The 15,760-nt window shown below is 33.2% G+C and overlaps 1 protein-coding gene across 1 annotated transcript; it reads left to right on the forward strand.

The window, feature by feature from the left end:
* The first annotated feature begins 659 nt into the window (after positions 1-659).
* Positions 660-3,376, forward strand: LOC131874561 (1-aminocyclopropane-1-carboxylate oxidase-like). Its single transcript, XM_059218040.1, has 4 exons — positions 660-1,050; positions 1,335-1,573; positions 2,253-2,586; positions 2,832-3,376. The coding sequence occupies exons 1-4, from the start codon at positions 925-927 to the stop codon at positions 3,093-3,095; spliced, it is 963 nt and encodes a 320-aa protein (XP_059074023.1). The 5' UTR covers positions 660-924; the 3' UTR covers positions 3,096-3,376.
* The last annotated feature ends 12,384 nt before the right edge of the window (positions 3,377-15,760 follow it).

Raw genomic sequence — 15,760 nt, forward strand, 5'->3', positions numbered from 1 at the left:
GTTTTAAGATCTGTCTTCACACAACGCATCGCCCCCCGTGAGATCTGTTTTGTTTTAAAACTGGGGGCGTAGATCTCATGTATGTTTGCTTCTGAACTTTTTCTACGGGCTGCCCGGGTGGAATTTGACCTGTCATTCCTGTGGGTCCCCTCAACCAAACCCATATAATCTAACTCTTACCAGGCACCAAGTTTTGTTGGTCTTGTCATACATAAACCACCAATAGATTTGCCCACAGTACCTTGCAACAACCAATACCAGTAAGGTATAAAAAAATATTACTATCTCAAAATATAATTCTTTCAGGTCCTTTTGGCTGAAAACCAATACAAGCTGAAAAAACATTATGTCATTGAAATACATTATTTCTTTTGCAATTCAAACTGATATACACATTCGTAAACCCAACAAATATAAATGACACGAAATGCGTTTTGGTTGCGCAGCCAGTTTTGTTTGCCTTGCAAGAGATAAACCATCGATGGATTGGGCTTAACCCTTAACCAAAGCAATTGGGTATGGACTCTCTCATGGCATAAGACAATTAAGTAATGATAATAACTAAACAATATTATTACCCTAAAATACAATTCTTTTTTGTGCATCAGGCCCCAGATAATGCGCAATAGACCTAAAAGTAGACAATAATATCTGACAAAAGCAGTTGAATTGAAGCCGAAAGCTAAGTATGCAGGTTTGCCAGTTTAGATGAATTTCATGGTCAAAACAAAGTTACCTACTCATGTGAGAAAAGAAAAGCCAGTCAAAAAACCTAATGGGAAGCTGCTTGGAAAGCTGGATTGTCCTTGCCTATAAATTGTGCTGGTCTTGTATGCTTTTTTCACACCCAACTTGCCTGCAGTGCTACATTGTCATTGCACATCTTTGAACTTATTTTGTTGTCTAAGTTTTACTTAGGAAATTATGGCTGCTATTACTGCTGGTTCTGCTGCTGTTCCAGTGATAGATATGAAGAAGTTGAATGGAGAAGATAGAAATATTGCCATGGCTGAGATTGACACTGCATGTCAACAGTGGGGATTTTTTCAGGTCTTCTTACTACTATTTCCTTCGGTAACTGGTATTTAGAGAATTTCGTCACCCATCAGTTAGGTTGCATAGGTTGCATTCCTTTCCTTTCATATATGATATCTATTCGTATTGCAATTCTCTACTTTTACATATTATTTACTTTCAAAATTTTTCCAGTTCATGCTTTACCAACTATTTTTATTTTTATTTTTTTTTTTCAGCCATTTTGGCCTCTAATAATGAAATATAATTATTTTGACCTTTCACTTTACTGATTGAGCTGATTGTTTGTGGGTTTGCAGCTTCTGAACCATGGTATTCCTCAAAGTCTTTTAGATAAAGTGCAGGAACTTTTCAAGGAACATTACAAGAACTCCATGGATGCCCAGTTTCTAAAATCTGCTCCTGTCCAAATGCTGAATAAAGCTTTGTCTGAACAAGATTGCATTAAAATAGAGGCTGACTGGGAATCAGGATTCTTTCTCCAGCATTCCTCACATCAACCTGCTATGGCGTCTCCTGCTTTGCCTGCTGACTTGAAGTATGTCTTAATTTTCATTTTCTGAGGCTCAATACTCTACCCATATATTTCTGTTTTGTTTCTTTGAATATTTTTCGAATTCTCTATTTCACTGTCATGTCGCATTATAGGATCTTAATGATAGAAAAACGAAGTTCAATTAAAAAATGATTTTCAATGGTAAATTATGATTTGAAAAAAAGATTTTTTAAGTACTGATGGGCTCTATTAAATCTAAGTAGTTTAGGAGACAGACTCTCCTTTCAAGTATTAGAGGAGGTCATGGAAAATTTATTAATTGGAAAATATAAAATATTTTGAAAATTAAGTCTATAATATATTCAGTAAAGCAACAGTTATTTTGATTAAATTTTTATTTGAATACAATTTTTAAGTTATATATATGTATTTTTGTTTTTAACAATCTAGATCTTTTATGTTTAAATTGAATTTTTGAATATCATTCAATTAAATGGTCAAAGGTCAATAAGTACTCACTACTTTTTGGTTTGATACTGTTTGATTGAGTAGATTAGACCTCATATGACTATAAATTCCATATCATTATAGAAATTTGATATAAAAAAATTAACATGTTCACCTTTTTAATAATATTATAAACAGATTAGAAAAGATAAATAATAGCTTACTTCCTGCACAGTAATTATTAAATTAATTATACATTATTTTTATATTACAGAGAAGCCATGGATGAATTTGCAGAAGAAATGAGTAGATTGGCAGATAGAATGTTAGGCATAATGGATGAGAATCTGGGACTTGAGAAAGGCTATCTGAAAAAAGCTTTATCAGGAAAAGATAGCCCTTTCTTTGGCACAAAAATGTGTCACTACCCTCCATGCCCAAGGCCAGACATCATAGATGGCCTCCGATCTCACACAGATGCTGGTGGAATCATTTTGCTATTACAAGATGATAAAGTAGATGGTCTTCAAGTTCTCAAGGATGGAACCTGGTTTGATGTCCAACCAATGAGCCATGCAATTGTTATTGACATTGGAGATCAGTTGGAAGTAAGTTAAATTTAAATAAGAGTTATTTCTTAAAGTATTTTTTTTTTTTTTTTTTTTTTAAAGTTTACTCTGACCATATAAAGATAGGTTGCCAGACTTTTTCGATAAGCTTAAATACAAATGATATATCACTTTACATGTATATTTTTAGTGAATTCTTAAAAGTAGATGTAGGCCTATAAAATTATTTACGGATATATTTGGGATGCAAGTTGGTGCTAAACACCCTTTGTAATCTATTGCAGGTTATTACAAACGGGAAATACAAAAGCATGTGGCATCGAGTACTTGCTAAAACAGATGGAAACAGAATGTCAGTGGCATCATTTTATAACCCTTCAAGCTCTGCCAAAGTATATCCGGCTCCTAGCCTCGTTAGAGATATACCCAATACTGAGAATTATCCAGAGTTCATATCAGCAGATTATATGAGGATATATGGAGAGCAAAAGTTCCTTGCCAAGGAACCTAGAATTGAAGCCATGAGAGCCATCTTGCCAGCCTATTGAGGGTGCAATTGACTTCTATAGTGTTGAGGAGGTGAGGGCTTTTAAAGAATGTTCAAATTGTTGGTTTATACCAGTGTTTAATCATTAGGATCTTAAAAAAATAGACATAACCTTGCACCTTATTAATTAAATAAAGTATTACAATTGGTGCAAGGTTCAATGTATTAGAGGCATTGTAACTAGATGTTTGTGTTTGCATATTTCTTATATAGAAAATAAAGGGTACTATGATTGTTGGTTACTGGAGATGTTATATATAATTACAGATATTTAAATTTTAATGATTTTGGATCTTTGTAAAATCAAATACTTATATGAAAATTAATTAATTTTGTGAAATTATGTGATCAAATAGTTGTTTCACATGAATTTAATATTTTCTCAAATCAATAAATTTGGCTACAACAAAATAAAAAGAATCATACATAGATTAATTAGTAGTTGAAAATAAACTTTGATCCATATGTATTCAAAATTACTTGATACAAAATGCTCATTATAAGCAATTTTTTCTATGAAAAATCTTTTGTTGTATATTTATTTAAAAATTAAACATGAAAATAAATAAAAAATAGTTAAATTAAGAGTTATTTGTTCATAATTCATGGGTTTTAAGGATTAGTAACTAAATTATATTTATATATAATATTGTATAAAAAGCTAATTACAAGGCCTTTTTCCCCATTTTTCCTATAATTTTTTCTTGTTGCATACTTTTATTGAGAGGCGTAAACCTAACTTGAACATCAAATTGTGTAAATGTAGTAGTTTAGATCATACTATAATAAGAAAAATATTATGTCTAATTTAGAAGTTGGGTTCAAGAATGTTGAGAATCGATTGAAGGAGGCCTTGGACTATCTCAAATATGTTTTTTTTTAATGAACAAATTTTGCTATCGTCTTAAGATGCACACTCTTTTCTTGGATTTGATCCTATTTTATAAGACACACTTATGTCTTATAGACATACTAGTTATTGGTAGGATATAGACAATATAATGATTCACATTAGATCTATTTGAAAACCCACAAGGGAAACTCATCTAATCCCATTAGGTTGACGATTTTTAAAGGGTGGCCCAATAGAGGCCAATGATGAAAAATCGCAAGACCACCAAAGGCTAGAATTGAGATAACTAGTCCCCACATAGTTAGAGATAGTTAAAGTTCTTGTAAGACAAAGGAATGGTAGTGTAGCACAATCAGGCAATTCTAGCAATGTAAGAGAAGCAAAAACACACAGGAATAAGTTTAGATCCATGTTACTGTATGTGGGGAAGCTAAAATAGTGACATAATCATATCACATATGTGTGTGTGATGATATAATATAATATAGAAGAGGATGAAATATGTGATAAATGGGGTTAAAATTATGTAATGAAGAATATTAGATAATGTATTGTAAGCATGCTCAACCAATAGATGAGATGTTAAGTTCTCCCTTATGTGTATATCATTGATATATGTGTGAATGCATGCATATTTTTATTTCTTATTCTTGTAGTCCGCTACAGAATTTATTTTTAATATTCATCATATTGGGGTAATAATTACAACACAAAAATTAAATTATACCTCTAGCTTACATTTCATTGTCAACATTTGGTTATATTTTTATGACCTTAGTTGTTTGTGATACAAAGATGAACAAACCTTGGGCAGAAGTTGTGGTGAATAATATTATAAAGGGAAGTGTTTAAAGATATTTATGTAAGGATTTTTATATTGTGCATTAGTGAAAACTAGGTCCTAGCCCTTGGGGGGTGGTTTAGGCACCTATGGTTAATAATAGAAAGGAAAGAATTGATAATTTTACAACCTCTTAATATAGACTCAAATTTTGAGGGAACACTTACATGTAAATTAGGTTTTAAATATTCTTGAACATCATTAGATTTATACTAAACCATCCATGACTACTTTTGGAGAAAAAGAGGGGGAAGTGTACCTTAAGGCCATATTACTTCACACAAGGGAGTCAAGGTGGATACTCACAAGATCAAGGTCATAGTAGAATAGAAATTGTCTAGGATCCTCAATAATCTATGGAGTTTCTTGGGCTTTACTAGTCACTATCATAGATTTGTAAAAAAATATAGTAGCATGGAATAACCTCTAAGAAATTTATTGAATAAGGTTCCCTTCTGTTGATCATTATGATATATTGTGTTATCATTGATGTCAAAATTGTGTATCATGGGATCAGTTAGATTATAATTTTGTTCCCCTTGATATCTAGAAAGATGTTGTAATTTTAATTACTATTGTCAAAAATATTTGTGATCTAGATGAACAGAGTCAAGCTATGTTGGACATCCTTCTTGCATAACGTCACTAGTATCATCATAATCATATTTGAGTTGTTGGCTAAGATCAAGAATTGCCTACAATATGTTTCTGATGTCCATTGCTTAGAAACTACATTGGCACAATGTCTTGTACCGCATTCTACCGCTGTGATGTTTTGGGTTGTGTGGTTTAAAATATAAGTCTACACATGAAGAAAAATATATTCAAGTTTTGGAGGTGGATTTTAAGAAGAATTAAATTTATGAACGACAATATGCTCACAATAATTAGTTCACTTTTTATATTGATGTTCCCGATGGATGCACTAGATTATTTCATTGTGCACTAGCTGGATGAAGCATGTGGTGGTATATTGGGACTACTTGAGTTTGTATTGGGTAACGTATATCATGTTCCCAGTCTTGGTGTAATGAGTTGGCTTTTGGATCAATGCTTTTACATGTTTTATTTAAGGTTTATTCATGTGACCAACTTGCAGATGTTGTAAATAATTTACCTACTAACATGTAGTTGTAATTCATGCCGGGAATGTGTGTATAATTATAATTTGATTCATTCCATTGTGTGGTTCTATGGGTAGAACTAATAACCATGGCCAAAGTTGTGCAAGTTTTCTACTCAATTTATGTTTAGGCATGTGACTTGAAATGCAAATCTTTTGCACACATTAGGAGTGTCCAAAGTTGACTATATTAGGGATATGTTGAAGGTTCAACCTTGAAGGTATGCATTACACATCTTTCATGTACTTTTCTGAATTAAGATTGGTGCCTCATCATTTGTGTCAGTGCTCAGTTCTTGTATTAGGGGATTGGTGTCTCTTGTGGGTTGGTGCTTGCAAATCTAAGTATGGATTGGTGTTTCCATCATAGATTGTAATTCTTGTGGGTTTGTTCCTACAAAATAATATAAGTTCATTATTTACTTTGTGAGCCTCGATTTGGATAACAGATCCAAGCAACTATTCTCACAATGGATATTCACCTCTAGGTTTCCACATATATCTTCTATTCTATTATAGTAATGTGTGATTATATTTTGCTTAGTAGTTTCTATGATTATTGGAGAAATGGTAATTAATGTTTAATTAAATTGGAATTGGATATACTGATTCACCCTTCCCCTCTCAATATATTTGTGTTTTCAATATATTCTAATGGAATTAAGTAGACACTAAGGCATTTGAGAAGTTAAGAAAACCATATGAACAAATACATATTTAGCTACCTTAATTTTTTGAAAAATATTCATTACAAAATGTGATTCTTTTGTAGATGACATAGGAACTTAGTACTCATGAAAGAAGGAAGAACCCTAGCATTTGAGATTTTCTGGTGTAGGAGCACTCTAGGTTTAGTAGGTTCAAAATTAGCATTTTGGTCTTTTTTTTGATGTTATTTATGTAATAAGGTCATTTAAGACCATCCAATGTGGGTTTGAGTCCATATTAGGTCACTAAGGGGGGTTGGAGTGTCAAATTGCATAAGTTGTTAATTTTGTAAAAATATCAATGCTGCAAATGTTGTCAAATTGCACAATGTGGAATATGAAGGGTCAATGTCACATAAAGTGGGAAGTTGAAATATGATTTTAATAGCATAAATAAATGTTTTAAAAATTATTCCCAAGGTCCGAGAGTTTGGTTGTTGATTTGGAGGAGTGGCTGCAATAAAAGAACATCAATAATTCTACAAATTTGAACACATTTTTCTTCGATTTTCTCTTTTGTACAGAATTGTACGGGTCTGTACTTTCTTGAAACCAATTGGAGATTGAAAAGGAATGAATCTAGATTCTAAAAAGTTGGTTTCATCTTATTTCATTTATTAGATCAAAATTCATTGCATTTTCTTGACAACTAGCTTGAAACCTTAGTTAGGGTAATAGTGAACAAACAAATAATTTTTTGAAGGTTTTTCGTACAAAGTAACCTGCCTTGGTTCTGAGAATTTTTGTATAAGTTAAAAATGGGTATCCAAAACCGGTCTTATATCTTCTAGTTAAATTCGACAACAAAAGTTATGGCCAAAAAAGGGTGATTTGCTGCACTTTTTAGGCTTAATAGAAGAAAGGACAGTCAAATTTTGAACCTTTCTGTACAAATAAAACCTACTTGATTTTGAAGTATGTTTATAAAGAGCCAAATGGGTATCTGGAACCATTTTTAAATTTTTAATATCATGCCTACATTGGAAGTTATGGTGGGAAAACCCTATTTGAAGTGCTAATAGGAAAGAAGTCTAATTGTGAAGAAACTAACATTGATTTATGCTTAGGAGGAAATGTGAGTGTTGGCTTGTGTGAGGAAGAATATTATAATCCCTCATCTACATCAAATTAGTATCAAAACATAGGTCGATCTGTAAGAGGGAAAGGGTAAAGTGAAAGAGAACAAGATGCCTCCAAAAGGTAACCATATGGCTAAACAAAAAAGAATGAAATGGAAGAGAAGACTAAAAGAGAGGTTAGGAGGTTGAAGGAGCTGCAGGATATGTTGGTAGAACGGCTTGAGGCTGTTGAAACTAGTCAGAGGAGAGGTATGGTCATGGATGATGAGAGTGACCAGGAAGAGGAAGGGGAAAGTGAGAATCCCCAAGAAGAAGAAGAAGAGGAGGAATTGCATCTTGAAGAGCAAAGGATGGACAAGCTACTAAGAGCAGTCAAGGGAGATAAACCCAAGGTAAAAATGGATGTACCTATGTATGGAGGTAATCTGAATGATGATGAACTTTTAGATTGGATCGCAACACTTGATATAATTATTTTGAATGTGAGGATCTACCTTAGGAACAAATAGTTAAGATAGCAAAAACAAAATTGAAGGGTCATGCTCTATTATGGTAGGATTATGAGAAAACTGAAAGGAGGAAGAAAGGTAAGTAAAAAATTATTTCTTGGGATAGAATGGTGGCTAAGCTTAAGGGTAAGTTATTATCGACTGATTATGCAATTCAATTGTAAAAGAAAATTCAAGGTTTGAAGCAACGAGATATTGATGTTAAAGCTTACATTGATGAGTTTTAGAAATTGAGCATAAGAGCAAGTCACATGGATGATGATGTGGAGAAGGTAGCTAGATATCTTAGCGTGTTAAGGTTTAACATTCAAGATGAGTTGAGTTTGCATAACCCAAGGACGGCAGAGGAATGCTGCCAAATGGCAATTAGGGTTGAAGAAAAGCTAAAGAGAAGACAAGATAAGTCAACCAGTGGTAGAGGTAGCAATTTCAGAGGAAGAGGCTCATTTTCTATTCCAAGAAAATCACATTAGAGCAAAGAAGATGCTAACAAATTCCAAGACCAAGTTGCTGATTAGAGAGGTGGGTTTAGAGGAGGTAGATTAGGCTTTAGAGACAGATTTGGAGGTGAAGGAAGAGGTTCCAATGCGGTCACATGAAGGTGCTATCAATGCAACAAGTTTGGACATCAAGAATGGCAATGTAATGAAGGACAAGCTTCTACTCCACATGGAGGAGAAAGGAGAACTCAATTGGTGCAAGAAGAAGATAATGGGAGTGTCAACTCCCCATCTCAACATGCTAATCCAAAAGTTGGTGAATCACTAATGGTAAGAATAACTCTCATAAAAGCTTCAGTAGACAAGGAGCCACCGTAAAGGAAGACTCTCTTCAAAACAACTTGTAAGTGCTTGGGTAAGGTTTGTAAAGTTGTAATTGATTCAAGAAGTACAAATAATATGTTTTCAGTTGAGATGGTTGAAAAAATTAAGTTGCCTAGGATATCACATGCTACTCCTTACAAAGTCTCTTGGTTGAATGAGGGTCAATATGTTTTAGTGAATGAACAAAGTTGGGTGGAGTTCAACATAGGAGGGTATAAGGACACAATTTTATGTGATGTATTACCCGTGGATGTTGCTGCTAGGGAGGCCTTGGCAATTTGATAAGGATGATATGTATGATGGGAGAAGGAATACCTATGAGATAGAAAAGGGTGGGATATCTTATACCTTGACACCCTTGAAAGAAGAGGATAAAGGACAAACCAACAAAGCTAATGTGATGATGGTAGGTAGGAAAGAGTTTATAAAGGTAGATGAAGAGGAAAACATGGACATTGCAACCACTACTAAACATGGAGACACTATGACAACAGACATGAAGAATGATGTGATTTTTGAGGGAAATGATATCGATTTAAAGATCAAGGATGAATTGATTTTCCAGATCCAAGATTGGTTTGAGGAGTATGTTGCTATGAGGATAGAAGAGGTGTTCCATTAATTATTTTTGAAAGAGGATATGGTCATTATATTTATTTCATATCAGAGGTTAATATACTTGGTCAAGCAACAGTCATAGAGCTACAACCACAGATAGAAGAGGTGAGCAACAAGGGTGAAGAGGTCAAAGACAAGTGGCGAAAGAATGTAGACAAGTTCAAGCATATACCTAAAGTAAGGAAGAAGACAATTCATTTCAAGGATGGAGGAGGTATGGTAGTAGGTAATGATGCTATTCCATAACATTCTCAGATGTAGCACAGGTTAAAAAATATTCATCAAGTAAGTCTCTGCAATTGGAGCATAACCTAGGAGCCCAAGAATTCAAAAAGACAATGGATGATGCATATTTCCAATTTTTGGTCCCTTGGAAAGGTTTACCAAATGGAGATGTCATTTGAAGGTTAGAGAATGATAAAAACAAATTAATGTGGGTTTGAGTCCATACTAGGTCACTAAGGGGGGTTGGAGTGTCAAATTGCATAAGTTATTAATTTTGCAAAAATGTCAATGTTGTAAATGTTGTCAAATTGCACAATGTGGAATATGAAGGGTAAATGTTGCATAAAGTGAGAACTTGAAAGATTGAGAAGTTGAAATGCAATTTTGATAGCATAAATACATGTTTTAAACATGAATCCCAAGGTTAGAGAGGTTGGTTTTTGATTTGGAGGAGTGATTGCAATAAAATAACATCAATGATTCTAAAAATTTGAACAAGTTTTTCTTGTTTCTCTATTTTATACAGAATTGTATGGGTCTGTACCTTCTTGAAACTGATTGGAAATTGAAGAGGAATTAATATATATTTTTTCAAAGTTGGTTTCATCTTATTTAATTGAGTAGGTCAAAATTAATTGCATTTTCTTGACATGCAGCTTGAAACCCTAGTTAGGGTAATAGTGAACAAACAAATCATTTTTTGAAGGTTTCTGTACAAAGTAACCTACCTTGGTTATGAGATATGTTGTATAAGGCTCAAATGGGTATCCAAAAATGGTCTTATATCTGATATGTCAATTCTACAACAAAATTTATGGCAAAAAAAATGGTGATTTGCTGCACTTTTTAGGTTTAATAGAAGAAAGGATAGTCAAATTTTCAACCTTTCTGTACAGTGAAACCCTACCTGATTTTGAAGTATGTTTTGTAAGATCCAAATGGGTAACTGAAACTATTTTTACATTTTTGATATCATGCCTACACCGGTAGTTATGGTGGGAAAACCCTATTTGAAGGGCTACTAGGAAAGAAGCCTAATTGTGAAGAAACTAACATTGATTTATGTTGAAGAGAAACTATGAGTGCTGGATTCTTTGAGGAAAGTTATTATAAGACCTCCTCTACATCATTTTCCTATTCAAAGGTAGAAAGTTTTTGAAGTCAACTTGTGAGAAGTAAATGTTGGCTATCATGTAATTAAATAAAATGATATAGAAAATTGTGTCAATCTCATAATCTATAGATATGAACTTGATATGATACCACTGGTGTAATTATGGTGTTGTTCCTTGTTATTTATTCACCTACGTTCCTATTATATTCTACTTAAGCTTACTTAGGGACCACATAGGAGCATTTAGGAGTATTCCCACTTTATGTGGTGCCTCCACCTTTAGTGGATGTATTATACTATCACTTTTCCACCTTAGGTGAATGATAAGTTATCTCTTTGTGTATCATGTCATAATATTAAGACACTTTTCATAATCTTATGACTTCCCATGTTTCAAGTTGGCCTAGTTAACCTATGGGCCTCCTATGTAATTTCATCGATTTAATTGTATTATTGATCTAGGAATATAGTTTATTCTTGTCATATTATTTATCTCTTGTTCTTGTTCTTTTCATTAGGTCTTTAGATCTTGGGTGGTTACCTTCATAGCCAAATATTACATGGTATTATATCTTTTAGAGTTCTATTGGTTAGTCATTCTGAGAGATTTTTTGTGCAACTTGGAGGGTTTATTTTTGTGGCTTTGTACCGCAGATGAAAATCAAAGCTTGATGGGTCAAATATGAGGTCACCATTGGATTCAAAAGGTTTTAAGAGAAAGTCAATTTTTACTATTGTTTCATCCAAATTAGACTTTGGAGGCCAAATATGTAGGCATTTGAAGTTTGGTGGTGTTGTGACAATACAATAGTCATTTTTATGCAAACGATTTAAAAAAAATTGATATCTCAATCATTCGGTCTCCTTTTTGGAATAAATTTTATTTGATTTAAGGTAGAATTTTGTGATCTTTGCAGTGGTCCATGTGTTTTTAGATTTTCATGCACAATTTTTTCGGAAAATTGCATAATCCCTATTTTTGCAACTTCAAAGGCTTTGTTCGGCTCATATGGACTCCTTTTTAGGTACAATTTTTTCAGAAAGTGCATATTTTTTTTGTATTTCATAGTGGTTCTATCTTTTTATAGTCATTATGATCACACATTTCAATTTCAACACATGGTCTTATCTAGCTTAGTTTTGGCAAATGTAATGCATAGATCATAGTTTTGTATTTTGCATATTGATTTGAGTCTAACATAGTATAGTTTCTACTATTGTAATCACTAAAATTAGAATCCCACTTTGCCTTCATTTTTAAGTGGCCATTGTAATTGTACTAAGTATAAAGAGCCAAATCATTTTCTTTTGGGGAGATTATTTGATCGAGTAATTTGGGGGGTAATGTTGAACACACACTAGATGCTGAGAGGGGGGGAATCAATATTAACTAAAATTTCAAACTTGAGTCATATACATCAACAAGTTTGTTCCAAGAAATCACATCAAAGAGTATTAAATGAAGACATCATAAAGCATTCACACAAGAACACCAATATTTTATACGTGGAAAAATCAAACTAGGAAAAACCACGGTAAGCGCCAACTCACATAAATGATCCACTATATAGAAATGTTTTATGAAATCAAGCTCATTTCTCCAGACTTGTAGACCAAGGCTAACTACTATTGGTGCAAGATACAACAAAAAGGCTTGCACACTAATCCTAACTACAACAGGGCAAGATACAATATTACAATTTATAGAAAAATAAATGCATGAATAAGAGCAACTTAGTACGCTGATCACAATTTATGTTATAGCACACATTCTAACCTGAACCAAATATCCATACCTCCAAGTCTCTAGATTACTATCCTTGTACCATTTGTCACCTCTGTAGCAACACCACTTACATCGATGTCCTTACATTAAGTCTCACACATATTCACTATTGTATTCCACACACACACATGTATATATTGCATATATTCTATATATGTATATATATACCAATCCAAAATAACCATCTTCACCAAGTTGGCCACAAGTAAGATTGTAATGTGTATGCACATCTTTGACCCAAATTATACAACCAAACCAAAATTTGGAGCACATGGAGCTTAATCCAGACTCAAACTGAAGCCAAACGTGTAACACTGGACCAAAAGGAAACAACTAGATCATCAATCAATACGTAAAGGTGTTCTTTGTAAACTGAAAAGACAATATCTATACACAAACTTATCTGGATCAAAACACAAATGCACTGGACCAACTTTAGACCAAAAACATAGCTTCCGAACCCAAAAATCTACTTCTAGTCTACTTTTGGATCAAAGGGGTTAGCATTAATGATAAGAAAAGGGCATACTTGTAACAATCTCCCTTTCTGTCATTGATGGAAACACCTTCCATATGACTTGCCAATTCTATCTTCCTCTACTGACCACAGTCCAAAAACTATCCTTTCCTCTCCCTTTACCATCAAAGACAAAGGATGCAGAGACTCAAACTTCTAAGAAAAATAGTCCATATATACAAAATTAAATCTACTACCAGAAAGAAATTAAGAACCTTGTAAAACCAGAGCAATGGCTCCACCATGATTGTCTGCAATTGTTGTAGAACAAAATTCCATTCTATATCTACTAAGTCAAGCACTTTGATCTAACTCTCCATTTCTAAAATACATTTGTCAGCTTCCTCGCAGCTTGATGGAGATGAGACAACAATAGACAACTTCTTTGCATTATTTGTTACTTTTAACATTCTGAATATACGCATCTCAACTGTGTCCCGTAGCCTATTAAATTATTTCTTAACTATTTCTTTTTGAACAATTGATAGCTCCAAATTATTGTTCATTTGTGCAAGTTTCATCCTTTTTGTACCATCTTCATCAGTCTAGGGATCAAAAGTCTTTGAAATATCCAAGATTGCTTGTTCTATGTCCAAAATATTCTTTTGAATGTCCTTAGTGGCCTTCGACCAAGACAAGATAACTTTAAAAGTTTCTACTACTTGATCTATACTAGCCTCAAGTGAGGCGATAATTTCCTTTAGCCGAGTGTGAGATTCTATACACTTATTTTGTAACGACTGCAATCTCCACAATGAAATCTTTAGTTCTACAGATTTAGATATTCTTTCTTTAAGATTTAATACTCCAACTTTCAACTTATCAAATGCATTTCTCATTTGGGCTTGATCATTCTAGGACTCTACTTTTACTTCTGAAAGTTTCTCTTAGATAAACCTTAACATGTCTTCAAACAAAACTCTTGAGACAAAGATTTTCTTTCTAGCTTCAGAAAGTAGAGTGTTACCAAGTAATAACATTTCTTATGGAGATAACATTCAACTTTACATTGAGAGATGAGAACATGTAGCAACTCAAGAGAAATGATAATATCAGGCACAATAGCTGATAGAATTACTAGAGTCTTCTTAGACTCTACTCCTTTCATCTCTTCCTTGAGTCTTCTCTCTACTTCTACCTATGTAGAGTTCTCTACATTTTATCCATCAGAAGCACTTCCATATGACTTCAATAAAGAGTCTAAGGTATTATTGACGTGCAAATCCCCTAGGTTATCAAACACATCTTCGAACTCAACTTTCTTAGCCTTTGTATCTAAAATATTTACAACATACATAATAGTCTTCCTTTCAACTGTAGGCACATCTTCTCAAGACATCAGAGAAACATTGCTTCCACCAGGCTCTCCCAAATTAATTTTCTTTTTGATCTTCTCTGAATGAGAAGATAACGAGATGGTGACTTGTTCTACAACTTCTTCAATGATATCATCCATCTGTCTTCTTATTCTCTTAATGTCCTCAGGATCATCACCCGTGATAATATTTACCCTCTCCTTAGTGTGAAATCAAATGTTTAGTGTGTTCTGAATATTTAATTGAGCTTCTTTTCCTAAAGGACTATAGACCCTATCCATTTCTATATTTCTAAAATTTGTTTCTTTGTTCATGACATATTTTCGTTTCTCTAGCCAAATTTCATAAAGTTCTTGCAAGATTTCATCTTTAATTTCATTCAAGGTTTTATCAAATAAAATCATATATCTAATTACAACCTTTTGCAAAATATCCTTGTTCACCAGTTCAGACTCATCATAGGTTTCTAAAACATAACTCAAATATTTGTTATCAACTAGAGCATTAGCCAAGCTATCCAGGCTTAAGACTTCTACCAATGGACTCTCCTCTTTTACTGCGGGATTCTTCTTTCTTTGTCAAAAGGACATACCTCTTTTCTACTTCTTTAGCGGAGGTTCCTTCTTAGCTGTCTCTTCAGATTCACCTTTTTACTTCTGGGAATAATTACAAATCTTTCCTTTTCAGCCTCCTCATTAGTGCTTTCATCTGTTTCTTTCATATTTTTCCGCGCTTTAGATTTCCTTCTAGGTTTTATTTTCTTCTCCACAGAGGCACCTGATGAGAGCTATTTGTGTCTCATTTTATGCTAAATTTTATTTCATTTTTATATATGTTCATATCCATTTCTATATTCCATTTCCATTCCATTTTCATAGTATTCTACCATTTACGTTGCATATGATTAAATATACATAAGAGGTAAAAATTTAATATAGTTTTGAGATTAAATTATGGAAATTAAATATTGATTGTCTTTATTAATGAGCATTATTATTTTACGCCTTGGAAAATATATCTCGCATCATGCTTCCTGCCACCTATTTCATAGAAATTCCTCACTTTCAAGTCAAGAATTTTTGTCATTAGTTACCTCTTCACATGCTGACCATGTACCAGATCCAAACAAGCACAGGGAACTGTGAGATTATTGA

This window comes from Cryptomeria japonica, chromosome 3 (assembly GCF_030272615.1).
Source record: "Cryptomeria japonica chromosome 3, Sugi_1.0, whole genome shotgun sequence".
NCBI classification, from domain to species: Eukaryota; Viridiplantae; Streptophyta; class Pinopsida; order Cupressales; family Cupressaceae; genus Cryptomeria; species Cryptomeria japonica.

Coding starts and splice junctions, on each gene's coding strand:
- LOC131874561 (XM_059218040.1), top strand. CDS start 925: ATGGCTGCTATTACTGCTGGTTCTGCTGCTGTTCCAGTGATAGATATG. Junction 1,051..1,334: donor AACAGTGGGGATTTTTTCAG/GTCTTCTTACTA, acceptor GTGGGTTTGCAG/CTTCTGAACCATGGTATTCC. Junction 1,574..2,252: donor GCTTTGCCTGCTGACTTGAA/GTATGTCTTAAT, acceptor TTTATATTACAG/AGAAGCCATGGATGAATTTG.